Source organism: Elaeis guineensis, chromosome 5, assembly GCF_000442705.2.
Source record: "Elaeis guineensis isolate ETL-2024a chromosome 5, EG11, whole genome shotgun sequence".
In the NCBI taxonomy this organism is placed as follows: Eukaryota; Viridiplantae; Streptophyta; class Magnoliopsida; order Arecales; family Arecaceae; genus Elaeis; species Elaeis guineensis.
This window is the reverse complement of record NC_025997.2, coordinates 62,560,782-62,574,413: the sequence shown is the minus strand read 5'-3', so window position 1 is coordinate 62,574,413 and position 13,632 is coordinate 62,560,782. Positions and strand designations below refer to the sequence as shown.

The following is a 13,632-nucleotide window of genomic DNA, read 5'->3' as shown; positions in this document are numbered from 1 at the left end:
GTGTTATGATGAAAATCTTTGGGACTATTTTAAATCGATAAAGGAGGATTTATCGTTTAGTCCTTAAATGAGTTCGCGATCAAATGATATACTATTACTAGGATGATAGACATATCAAGTGTAGATCATTGTGTACCATATAGATTAATTGTCCTCTTAACCAAGGAGCATAGAGACATTAGTATGGCATACAGATGAAATATAAGAGTACATTTCACTGAACGTGACCAACTCTAGAGCACTCTGCTGTAAGAGTCACTCTGAAGGGATATAGGTATAAATGTCTCTTTGATCTGAGATCACCACAGTGACTTGCAAACAACTCATTGTGCTTTGATGCCAAACTATCTGAATTTTTAATTCAGGATCAGAAAATTTTTGGATATAGTCAAGTACTTAAGAAGTTGGTGCATAAGTTAAGATGGAATTGACCACTCCAAAAGATTGAAGAGAATACTTTGTGTTTCAATTTAGTAAGACTTGGCCAAAGCAATCCTTGTGAGGAGTCACAGGATTTATTAGGTTGAGATACATAATGAATGTACTGTTAAGAGTGGACAGTTTAAACTCTAAGTCATCCTAGCATCAAGGGTCTAAGGGATGAATTATACAGTAACTATATCCAAATAGATTATTGAGTATTGATTTGCATACATTCAGCCTATCCGGACGTCGGGTACCATTACTAGATAGTTACTCTGATTGATACAGAAATCTGTTCCTATGCTACCGGATTAGATTCGAACTTATGGAGTTACACACATTAAAAATTTCTCTTCGATCACATGGTTAATCTGAAAAGTCTCAATGGATAGAGACTCTGGTGAAGAGTCCCACTGGACGGAGACTCTGGTGAAGAATCTCACTAGATTAGGACTCTATCATTAATGGAGAATTTATTAGTAATTAGATAACTAATTAGCTCAATTTAATTAAACATAAAAGTTTGGATCAAGTCTGATTAAATTGGATTCAATCAGGTCAGGTCTGATTAGGTTATGAGATGACCTAATCGGTAAGAAAGAAATGATTCTGATTTGATCGGGTTTATGGCTCAATTAATTTATTGATTTGATCAAATTTAATTAAGATTATAGGAGCCTAATTAGATTAGGTTCATCATATTTTATTTGGGTTTAATTGGATTGGGTTTGAAAGAAATCCAATTGGTTAAACCCTAGAATCCCAGATGAATGGGACTCTCTCCCTTGCGCCATCCAAAAAGTCTCACACCTTTTCTCACCACATAAAATCAGTTTGTGTGTGAGAAAATCAGAAGGTAACCCTTATTTTATCGCCCATTAGGGATAGATTTTGGTTGGTTTTGAATTGAATTCAAAATGGTTTGAATTTCAACCTAAAACCCTATTCCTATCCCTATCCTTCCACATGTTGGCTTCTTATGAAGGCACCCATTGTGTGCAAGAAAAGGAAGTGTTCCTGATTGTTTTTCATGCCCAAATTTCTCTGGTAAGTCCCTCTTTAAGTCAGATAAGGATGAGAAAAAGTTGAAGTTAAATTGAAATTTAAAATAGTTTGAATTGCAACAAACTCCGGCTCTTATCCTATCTAACCTGGTTTGTGCAACAACCATAAAAAGGCTATAATTTTGTGCGCCAACTGATGAGAGCTTTTTATCGTGAGATACCAGAGGGAAAGAGGGGCTGAAAACCTTCTTTAAGGCATGAGGTTTGGGTGGGCTTCTATCTTCCTTAGAATGAACAAAGGAGGAAATAGTTTGAATTGCAACAAACTCCAGCTCTTATCCTATCTAACCTGATTTGTGCAACAACTATAAAAAGACTATAATTTTGTGCGCCAACTGATGAGAGCTTTTTACCGTGAGATACCAGAGGAAAAGAGGGGCTAAAAACCTTCTTTAGGGCATGAGGTTTGGGTGGACTTCTATCTTCCTTAGAATGAACAAAGGAGGAGACCGATCTTCTCTCAGATGAGAGACCTAGAATTGTTGTAGGATTTCTGGATGAGGAAAAATCAAAAAGAAAAGAGTCTTCATCTACCTTTCCTCCACCATCCAACATCCTCTTCTGATCCATCTTCGACATCGAAAAGATCCGAGATGATCGTAGAAGGAGATCAAGTCAGATCTGCCATCAGAAGCCGACTGCGTAAGATAGCACTCCCGCAAAGAGTTGATCGATCTAAGAATTTTATGTGAACCATCCATAGAAACCGGATACTTGTGCGGCTGCGAACGATCAGAGAGAACTTCCGAATTCATGTTCTCGATCATGAAGTTCGACTACCCACGCTTAAATATTGAGTTCGAAATTTTGATAGTAGTAGATTAGATCTATTGCTAAATGCTAATTTTAGTTCACATGCTTATTGTTTTAAATTCAAATTTTTATGCATATAAATTCATATTATATATCTATTTGTAGGAATCTTAAGATCAAATTTTATGTATGTATTTATAAATTAAATAATTTAATCTAATATTTTTTACTGTAAAAATTTTCGAAATGCATACATGAACATCTTGCACATCCCAACAAGAACGTCAAAAGAAAAATCATAGAACACAAGAAGCAAAACTGTTTCATATTTAAATCAGGATTCATAAGGAAATGTTAACATGCATTCATTAACTTGTGAAGAGAGGGAATAACTTGGACAAATTCCATGATTTAGGAGGGCCTATAGTATTTGGTTGGGACAAATGGCATCTTTGTCACGACTGCATCATAGGATTTCCCACGGATGACAATCTTAGCCTCAGTTCCAGGCTTGTGGAAACCAGATTTCACATAACCCATTGCTATATTTTTCTTTAAACATGGGCTGAATCCTCCACTGGTCACCTCTCCCACGTTCTCCCCGGTGCTGCTCACAATCTCGCTATGGCTCCTTGGGGGTGGGCCTGATGAGAACAAACCAACACGCCTAACCGGTGGGCCCTCCTCAAGCTGCTTGAGGATTACATCTGCACCCAGGAAGCCACCTTCTGCTCTTCTTCTCTTACCGATTGCCCATGTGAGGCCAGCCTCAACTGGCGTGACATGTTGCTCCATATCATTACCATACAAACAAAGGCCAGCTTCAAGACGGAGACTGTCCCGAGCACCTAATCCTGTCAGCCTTACCTTCCCTTCGGATTTTTCCAAGATTGCTTTCGCAAGATCCACAGCATGCTCCGAGGGAACAGAGATTTCAAACCCATCTTCACCAGTGTACCTGAAATTAAGGCAAATGGAGGTAGTTACCTGCTACTCCACTAGTCATGTACTAGAAGGACACAGAAGCTTCCAAAGCATACTTTAGGAAAGGTTGTTTTTGATATTTTAATTTTTAGTTGCCAAAGGTTGGTCGATCAACTGGCTGCACCTACCCCTCCTAGTGAGAGGTCTTGGGTTAAAAACTGAGTGATGGTGAAGAACCACCTTATTGTCAAAAAGGGTATTAATATTTAGTCATTTGAAAAGAAAAGAAGGCTAAGAGACGTAATTCTGTATGCCCTGATCAAATATTATTGGAAGCTAACAGAAGTTTTGACCAAGGAAAATAGATTTCAAAGCCATCTTCACCAATGTACATGAAGTTAAAGGCAAATCAAGAAGTTAGATACCTGCTCATTCAGTGGTCATGAACTGATGTGGCAGAAAAGCTTCCAAAGCATTAAGAAAAGGTCCTTCTCAGTATAAGACATTTCATTCTTTGAAAAGAAAATTAGGTTAAATGACATAAACATGCATATCTTAAATGAGTATGTGGAAGTGAACAGAAATATTGATGTACACTCTCACAAATATCGCCCATGTAAGACGAAATTGGACATAATGCCATGAAAACAACTTTCAATGGGTTTATACTATGATGATGACAATGATCAGACTTAGAATTAGTAAATATTTTCCAATATCTGAACAGAAATATTGATGTACACTCTTACAAATATCGCCCATGTAAGATGAAGTTGGACATAATGCCATGAAAACAACATTCAATAAGTTTATACTACGATGGTGATAATGATCAGCCTTAGAATTAGTATAAGGAGAAATTTAGCAATGTAATTCTAGCATCTTCAATAAATTTATTACAAGGAGAAAAGGTGAAATACACTTTCACATTTGTCATGCTACACTGCCATAATATTTCTGCATTGTTTCAAAGGAAAGAAATACTAATTTCATTAAAGAACAGAAAGGAATGTCAAACAGATTAGGGAGCTATAGAACTAACAAACAACCCTAGGAGAAAAATCTACTGAGATGAACAATATTACCAGACAAAACGAGACAGCCAATGCCAGGACACCAGTAAATCAGCATAAGGCTATCAAGAAAAATAGACAAACAATTACATAAATTATCCAAAAGAACAGCTGCAGACCCACAAATTATAAGCAATGCCTCAACATATCAACTCTTCCAAGCATGATAGTCTTTGATGTCATATGGTTCAGTCAGTCCACAACAATTCTTCCTATCTTGGCTCCCACTCTGGAGAAAACTAGTGGTTTCTTTCGCTGACAACGACTCAGGCAGCATCAATATTTCTGTTAGAAAAACTGGGATAAAAACTCCTAGCTACATTTGCCAAAAGAAAACCTCTGAGCTTCCATTCCCTCTATAAAATACTGCAAATTCTTCTCCTTAGGAGAATTGCAGTCACTGAATGGAAAAAAGGAACTACGTTTTATGAAAAACATAGAGGCATATCTAAGAATGGTGTCTTAAAAATGAGAAAAGCCTTGATCCTAATTGGATTGCTTGTCAATGGAAAGTGGTTGCTTAAGCAAGTAAATATTATCAAAACAGCACAAAATAAATAATAAATGCCAAGCATCAACAATGGTCTCAAAATGTTGTAAATGATTTCAAGAAAGGCTTCTGAAGAAAGCCCAATGAAGTCAGACATTTTTTTACCTTCCTATGGTAATCTTGTAATATACTTTCATGAGAGATATCATGAAATCTATTTTAGTTGACGTTTAAGGTTAAAAGAGAATAGAAGACTACATAAATAAAAGAATGGAGCAGCATATGAAAGCTATAAGGTGGCAGAAAGAGGTTAAGAAAGCAGTATGAGAGGCTACATTCAAAGCATATGAAGAATTATATCTCAACTTTGAAACTAAGGATAGGAAGAAAGATATCTACAAGATTACAGAATTAAGAGAAAGAAAACTAGAGACTTAGGTTAAAAGCATCAAGGATGAAGATCAAAAAGTTCTGGTTAAGAAGGATGAGATCAAGGAAAGATAAAGAAGCTATTTTGTAAGCTATTCAATAAAAGCCATGTAGATGATTTAGGATGCCTTGCTAGTTTCATTGAGAGTAGAAATATCAAATATACATGTAGAATTAGAGTATTTGAGATAGTGGAGGTTATAAAAAAGACAAAAATAAGAAAAATGGTTGGACCTAATGGAATTCCACTAGATGTTTGAAAATGTTTAGGTGACATGAAAAGAATTTAGTTGACTAATTTGTTTAATAAGTTTTAAATGTTAAAGACTAATAAGTTTCCTTATAGAAGTTCCCAAGAATGATCATGTTTAACATTGGGGATCGATTATTCATAAGAAGTGAGAGATTGTTACTTATAGTATTAAAGCAAGTTGGATGAAATGAAGAATTGCAATTAGTATATTAGATGATTGTAGGATACACGCCAAGTTGAAGGAAAAATTTTATATGCAGCTATATGACCAGCTATGCTGCATTAGGTAGTTAAAAAATAACATATGCACAAGATGAGTGTGGTCGAAATGAGAATGTTGATCCAAGACAAGATAGAATAAAAAATGAATCATTTGTAAAAAGGTAGTGAAGACAATTTGAGAGAAGAAAAAATTAGATGGTTTGGACATATAAAATGCAGACCGAGAGATACACAAGCAAGGAGCAATTTGATACATGGAGAAAGTCGAGGTAGACAGAAAATCATGTTGGATAAAGTAGTAAGAAAGGACTCAATGTCTCAACATCTTTCGAAAAACATGGTTCTAAACCAAGTGAAATGGAGGAAATGGATTCATATAGCCAACATCAACTAATTTGGGATTAAGGCTTAGTTGAGCTGAGTTGAGTATATCAGCCATCACGTGAAAAGTTGCGATAAGTTATAGTCAAAAATATATGCTAGATTGATTACTCATGAAAATAAGATTTTATTTTAATGAGGAAAAATGCATCATAAAATTTGTTAGATCTTGACAAAGACCTGAAACACTCAAGAAAAGGAAGACAATTTTCTTTGCATGTCAGTTCTATTCTCAAGCTCCTTGTCAAAACAAGTATGGAAAGTTTTCGATTAAAATAGCTGGCTAAATCTCAGAGATTCTGAGTTATGGACTAAAAGAAATGTTGGACATAAGTGGAGGAAAATACTGTGGAGAGATTTATAAGAAATAAAAAAGATTTGGAGTAAAGGAAAGAACCAGAAATGTTGGTTTATAAAAGATATACAGAATGATTGGTATTTTAGGATCACAATAAATGAAAGAGAAGACGTCTCGCTAAAGGAGAAATTCATGAATCAATTCACAAAGAGATAGCCGGTAGATTTAAGTGGAGGTGTCTTGTTTAATTTGTTTGGATGTCAGTTAGCCGAGTCATGGATTTATCTTGTTCTATGTACTTTTGGCTTCCGGATACCAGAAAAGAGGCCTTCCCCAATTATATGTTTTCTGGTTTACAAAAGGACAACGTCTACTCTAGGGTTTTATGATTCATGGCACACTCATGCATCATCTACTAGTTTGGTATGCAACATGGAGGATGCACCCAGAGGTGAAGTTCTTTGACTATGCTCTACTAGGCAATGATGTCATATCTTAACCTTATGGAGAACTTTCATGTGACCATATCAAAAGAAAAGTGGAAAGGACAAGGGCATCAGGGGGAGAAATGAATAAGGGGTAAGGTGCTCAAATTCTTTCTTTACGTGCTTCCCAGCGAATCAAATTTTAGGAAGATTCAGTTTTTATTTCCAAAAAATCACTCTCTTCAAGCTCTCACCTAAAATTAAGGACTTAGATCAGAAGAGAGGTAGAGAAGTGAGTTTAGGTATTTCTTCAAAGAGAAAAAACACTTGCTCAAACAGGATTAAGATTTCAGCTTCTTCCAGAAGATTATGAAAGAAGGAAAAACATCATCAACGAAATAACAGTCCATTGAAGAAAAGGTATCATAACAAGATAGGGATATGTGCTTGTTGCCATAATGTATTATAGAGGTAGGAAACCTCTATTTCCATGGAAAACACTGAAGTGCTAAAAAATTGGGCTTGACTTGATGAGGAAAGTGTACAACAGGACCAATTCAAATAATAGTTTTTAAGCATCAAATTTCATGGAGGGAAACGAAGTGGCATTGAGATCAAAAGAAGTTATGGTACCCAAACCAAAGTAGCGAGCAATTCTATGAACCAATTTCTAAACAAGGAACATTTCTTTGAAAACTTTAGGTCAATAAGATGGAGCTTTTGTTAGATACTAATGATTGATTTATTTATTTATTTAATTTTATTGTCATTTATGCTCTAAATCTTTTATAGTGCAATCTGAACGATCAGATGGCTGTAATTGTCGGTGCAAGTAGCTTGTTTGGTTTATCTGATCAATGATTCTAAAGGGCAATGGATTGAAAGCATAGGCTGAGCATTTGATTTGCTCTTGCACCATAATTACCAGAAACAAGTGGAGATACAGGAGTGGATTCAGAGGCAATTGTGGGAAGTGGGTCTCTTACATGGTTCGCCAAACTGGATCGAATTGGTGCAGAAATGGTCCGATTCAGCCCTGATTTTCAAAACAGGGCTTGAACCGGGCTGAACCACCCGATTTGGTATGGTTAGGGGCCGAACCGACCAGTTCGGCCCTATTTCTTTTTTTTAAGTGTCGGTGAGTGGGGGTTTCTTTTTTTTTTTTTTTTTAATGCCAGTATGGTACGATATGGTACCATACCATACCGGCCAGCTACCGACATGCCAGTCAGTACTGGTTCTGCCTTCCTTGGTCTCTAATTTTGTTTATTATAAGGAAGCGGGTGAGTGGACGAGTTTCCACGAAAACTGCAGAGTGGGTGCAAAATCTTCAGCAAAGGATTCCTGCTACTAAGTTTTGTGCTAATTACAAGGTCTAGGTGGGTTCATGATAGCTTAAAAGACATGCTTCCTATAATAACCCCAGTATGTGGCCTTGCCCTAAGGAATGTCTGATCATCAAGGAGAGGAAACTAGGGGTCATCAACTATATTTTTGCATTCAACCCATGAGGCATGGAACCAATTTCATTAATGGTTCTATCACTGGTTAATCACATTTAGATCAGCCAATTGTTCTGAATCTCCAGAAGTAAGCTCACCCAGCACAACCTCCTCCCCTCCCCACAACCAACCAATTCTGAACCCTAGTTTTTTTCTGTTTCAGCCTGTAATTAAAACTATCCTTTTTTCCCATAAAAACTTGAAAGCCTAAAATACAAATTACCATATCCTTAGATCAGGTTTGATATCTGATTGCTAAAAATCCTCCTTGACCTGGAATATTAATCAATCTCTTTGTAAATCTGATGTAAGCTTATGGCTAGCAAAATACTAGGTCTTAGTTTATTTCAGGTTGAATAACATACTAAAATCACAATTATAAATATGAGTCATCAAATCCAGTCTAATTCAGTGAATCTGGACCCACCCAGACTTTGGACGAATTTTAGCTTACCTATTTTTCCCCCAAAAAAAGGAAAGGAGCACTTTGAGTAGCATAGGAAGACAAAGAATATCCAAGACAAATATTTTGCAGATCCAAAGATTTCCCAATTCAGTAAAGCCACAAAGGCAGCATCAAAGTTTCATTAGCTAGGAAGAACAATGAGCTTAAAGGGTTGGGGTTTCAATTTTGGGAGTGGAACTGTGAGAAAAGAGAGAGGTTTGGGAGGGGGGTCCCTTTATCCTCCAAATGGGCAATGCTGAACATTTGGTATATGTAGCAAAAACCACTAGGGCAGGATAACTTCAATCTGGGGCAGGACAATGAATGAGTCTCCTTGAGATTCCCTACAACAACTGCTTCAACCGTGCCAACAAGGAATCCTTCACCATCAGAACCCACCTCTTCATATTTGGCCATCAAATTCAACAAGCAGAAATGATTGGCCTCTGTAATCGAGAGGAATAGAAAAAAGGGGAAAGTACTCCATTAGATAAGTGTTGAGATTGAGAACAAGTCAAAGAGTGCCACACACTTTAAATAATTGGCTTTCGATTGGTTTGGAGGTTATTTACAAAGAGATGACAACAACATTTGAATGTAGGTCTTTCGCATGTGAGATTTGTCAAAGCAGTAAAGGAATGAAGATCAAAAGTCTGGTGGATGCAGAAAAGTAACCTCCACTTTTGGTATCAAGAAGAATCCATAATTCAATTTAATGAAGATAACTTCTATCTAACTCAGCTTCGAAAGGTAGAAAACTTTCAGTTGCATAGGTATGCTCACATCAACCTAATAAAATGCTTCAATTGTAATTAATTCACACAAGCAGCTTTTCCTTTCTGTAGTTCCCAAGTTGATGCTTAATAGGCCTTATTATAATTATTTTGCAAAAGAAACTAATCATACATGGGCCTTGATGCTCAGCATGTTTCTTCACTGATAATTTTCAAAGCAACATCGACTAAATGATTTTCAGAATGAGATTTAGAAGGGACAAGATAACAACTGAATAAAGCAAAAGGTGAAACAATTCCTAAGTTATTGAGTATGCTGCAATGTTTCTTGTTTCTTACTTTAAACCTATAGGCTATCATGCTTCAGTTTGAGAATTTTAGATTCGCAGTAAGATTTCCTTCATTTTCCTTACATTTAACTGTATTCTCATCAGCATATTTTCAATTGCAGGTTAGCTGAATCACCAAGTCATGAAAACACGACGGACACCATACTTGTTGATCTCAATTGATGGATAAAATTTTCAAGATGGTCCCAAATGATATAAAATGTGCTTTCATGCATGATAAACATATCTACGAGAGGATGAAAAGCCAAATTAATCAAAACATAAACATGAACATTTTACACAGAAAAATGTTGTGGATGTTCCAGCTTACAGATTTCCATGAATCAAGGAATATAGGTGTTTTTATACATAAAATGAATAATATTCCATAGAAATAAGGGATAGTAAGCATAAGGAGATAACATTAACATACCCAGTTCTTGTGAGGAAGCAACGGGTTCCATTGATGTCCAGCATTTGGAACTCACCGAAGTACATTTTGCTTAAATCCTCTTTTGTTAGCAACTGAAGAACTGGTGCAGCCAGGGGACCCTAAGCACATTTGTGGGCTTTGAACCGGTTAGAAAGTGGAGCAGTGAGGTTGATAAGAATGCAGGAAGAATTTCATGATCAAGAAGCTACAGAAATGTATCAGGCTCCACACGCTGCCTTATCATTTTTTCTATAATCGGCACAAAAACATGTCAGTTGCATAAATATATGGATTTTAAGAGAAAGGACAAATAAAATTATGAATCACAACAAACAAGCCTCATCTCTTCTACTACAAAGTGTGTAAAAGGTCCATCTCTGTTCTTTGACCCTTTCAGTTGAAAGGAAGTGCGGAAAACAAGAGCGGTCAAGAAGTTAGGAAAATAACACACATCTGAAAAGTCAAATGATAGTAATCCAAAACACCTGCATAAAGACTAAGGACAGCAAGCATTTATCACAATAATCAAAACCTAACTATCCATTGCAGTAGATTACTTTGTTCAGTAAGTGATAAAGAGTTTGATAATTTCACCATCTGGACATGAAACCTAACCAGAAACTCATCACATCCATCACAATCATTTACTTTATTCTTTAGATATTTCATAACAATATAACAATGTGTAAGATTTGGATCTGGCTGTTGACATTATTCAAAGGTTCACATAAAGTCTAAATACCTTAATTCCATGAAATTTCTGTGTACTCATTTAGAGGAGTAACAATAATTATCCAGGGACAAGGCCAACTAACCACTAGAGAGAAATGTGCCGAAGTAACATTCCATCAAGCATTATACCTCAAATAAGACTCCAACTGAAACATAAGCTGTCCTTTTTGAAAATCTAAGGGTTTGTTGGTATCACTGTTGTTTTTGAGTTTTTATTTCTCCAAGAATCGGTGAAATATCAGATGACAATGGATATTGAAGATGCAAAAAAACTCTGTTATTCCCTCTTTTTTGAAAGCATAGATCTTCGCTACCAAAAGCTCTGAAGATTTTACCAACCATTTTTCAAAAACTAAAAGGGTTTCATTTATTCATTCTAGTACATTTCTCTCCTTGGATTTAAAAAAAACAAAAACAAAAACAGAAAACAAAAGCAATCCTGATTCCCATATAAATAAAAAAAATTAAAAAAAACATTAGATTTAGAAAACTTGGACAATATGGAGCATCAGATTTCTTAAAAAAAAAAAAAAAAACCTAAATCTAGTACGATAAAATCACGATTATAATTTCCCATAAAACATCATCATCATCATTAGAAGAATAATACTAAAATTTGACGGCACCAGACCTGGAGGGCGAGCAGGGATCTCTCATCATGGATGTGCCAATCGACGTGCCCTCCCTTGGCCTTGAAGGCCCCCAAGTGGGCCCCGATGTGGGCAAGATCCTTGTCCCTGCACCCCGCATTCACAACCAGGTAGATGTGGTCATCCTTGACCTTGGTGATGACGGAGTCATCGATTGCGCCGCCGCGCTCGTTGGTGAAGACGGTGAGGGTGCCAGTGCCATCGCGGAGGCCGGCGACGTCGGCGATGACCAGGCGCTCGAGGAAGGGCACGCAATCGTGGCCAGTGAGGCTAAGGCCGCACATGTGGGATACGTCGAAGAGGCCGGCGTTCTGGCGGCAGTTAAGGGTGGAGTCCGTGATAGAGTCCTTGTATTGGATGGGCATGCTCCATCCGGCGAAGGGCACCATCTTGGCCCCCTGCTCCACGTGGAAATCATACAGGGCCGTCTTCTTGAGCTGGGCCTCGGCGGCGGCGGCGAAGGGCTTGCGGCGGAGGGGTTGGGGCTGGGAGAGGCGGCGGGTCAGGATTTGGCTCAGCTGCCAAAGGCCGCCTCCTCTCATCGTGGATGGACGGAATATGGGAATAGCAGCAGTCTAGAAGAAAATGAAGAAGAGGCGAGTTAAAGGAAATGCAGGTGGAATGGGGATGGTGAGATGAGTTTTTCGAGTTGGTGGGTGGGGATGGAGATATAGCTTCACAAACATTATTACTTATTGTTATTTATTGGGTGGGAGTGGGTGGAGGAGGATTCCTTCGCCAAATCTAGAGGATCGCTAGCGAGTGGCGGCCATGGACCAACCGTTCTCTTCCTTCTGCTGTCCCTTGGAAGGCGTGCATTCGATCCCGGTGCGCTTGTTTGTCATGTTCCCGGCTAAGCAACGCACACATCAAGGTCCCTTACGCACAGCCACATGTGGACGTAGTAGTATAATGAAGTTTTAAATACATCATCAAACTTAATAATCCAACTTGTTAAAGGGTAATGCCCTGATGCCCGATCAAAAGATACAAGTATACTCTACTCGTGACCGACCAGACCCAAAAATACGAGTATACTCTGATCAAGACCAACCTACACATTGGCCATTGGCCCATACACTAAACTCCGATCTCATCATCAGTGTTGTGGATCTCCACCTGAGCCTTATTCAGGCACGTCGTCAGCATCGATCGAGGAATTGTGAAACTTAGGCTTCAGCAGCTGAAAGAAATTGGTAGGAGCCATGGGGGATGGCCGTTGGGACTCACCGTTCGGACTTCATCCTTGGTCGAGGTGTTCACCTGGCCCAATCGAAGTAAGTTCAGATCGACGGCTCAAGCCGACCTACGCTTGTGAAACACGATGGGCCCCATTGATGGAATTCACCATATTTTCAGTTTGAAAAGTCCATATAAGGAAGAATATCTCCGTGATCGAGTCGTCCCCCAAAAGAAAGAACTCCAGCCACCCTAATCTACATATAGTAATTAGGGATCGGCCAAGACTCCAAGACGTGTACGACTCCAATTCTCTCTCTATAAAATAAAAGGACACAGGGACCCCCTAAAGTAAATTTTTAACTCCTACTTTTTTCTTCTCATTATTCTCGATCTCCTTATTTGAGCGTCAGAGGGTCCTCACTGGAAAATACTCCAATATAACTTTTTTGTAGGTTCTCAAGTTGAAGCTCAAGCATCATCTCCAGTGTACACTATCATCTTGTTTGTTCGACCTCAGATGTGGGAGCTGGGTATAACATTGGCACTGTTAGATATATGTCCTAGAAGCCAATCTGACTGACATATTGTATTTTTTTTAAAACATAAATTTATACTCGACTTATTTATTTATTAATAAATTAAGTAATTTTTATATCCATTCTTGTATTATGTGTGAAGGAAGTCTGACTTTTGGGATACGCATGCAGAAATTTAAAACTAGCGGTGAAAAAATTTTGGATCTAGATTAAAACACTTTTAATCTATCATGCATGCAACATATAGATCTAATCTCCACATAGCCAGAAATATTCATATGCTGAAATTAAAATACTAAAAAATAAAAAATAAATTTAAAATTTTCAAATCGGAGATCCAATCTCCATATCTTT

The 13,632-nt window shown here is 37.6% G+C and overlaps 1 protein-coding gene across 1 annotated transcript; it reads right to left on the bottom strand.

Moving 5' to 3' along the window:
- Positions 1 to 2,541: 2,541 nt before the first annotated feature.
- LOC105035926 (aminomethyltransferase, mitochondrial) lies at positions 2,542 to 12,235 on the bottom strand. Its single transcript, XM_010911639.4, has 3 exons — positions 11,542 to 12,235; positions 10,179 to 10,297; positions 2,542 to 3,198 (listed from the first exon to the last, which is right to left on the bottom strand). Exons 1-3 carry the CDS (start codon positions 12,100 to 12,102, stop codon positions 2,652 to 2,654), a joined length of 1,227 nt encoding a protein of 408 aa, XP_010909941.1. The 5' UTR covers positions 12,103 to 12,235; the 3' UTR covers positions 2,542 to 2,651.
- Between the last annotated feature and the right edge of the window lie 1,397 nt (positions 12,236 to 13,632).

What these genes read in the sequence shown, in the direction of transcription:
- LOC105035926 (XM_010911639.4), bottom strand. Translation starts at nt 12,102, where the DNA reads ATGAGAGGAGGCGGCCTTTGGCAGCTGAGCCAAATCCTGACCCGCCGC. An exon ending in GATCCCTGCTCGCCCTCCAG is followed by an intron (nt 10,298 to 11,541) that starts GTCTGGTGCCGT and finishes AAATGTGCTTAG; the next exon opens with GGTCCCCTGGCTGCACCAGT. An exon ending in TGCTTCCTCACAAGAACTGG is followed by an intron (nt 3,199 to 10,178) that starts GTATGTTAATGT and finishes CCTTAATTTCAG; the next exon opens with GTACACTGGTGAAGATGGGT.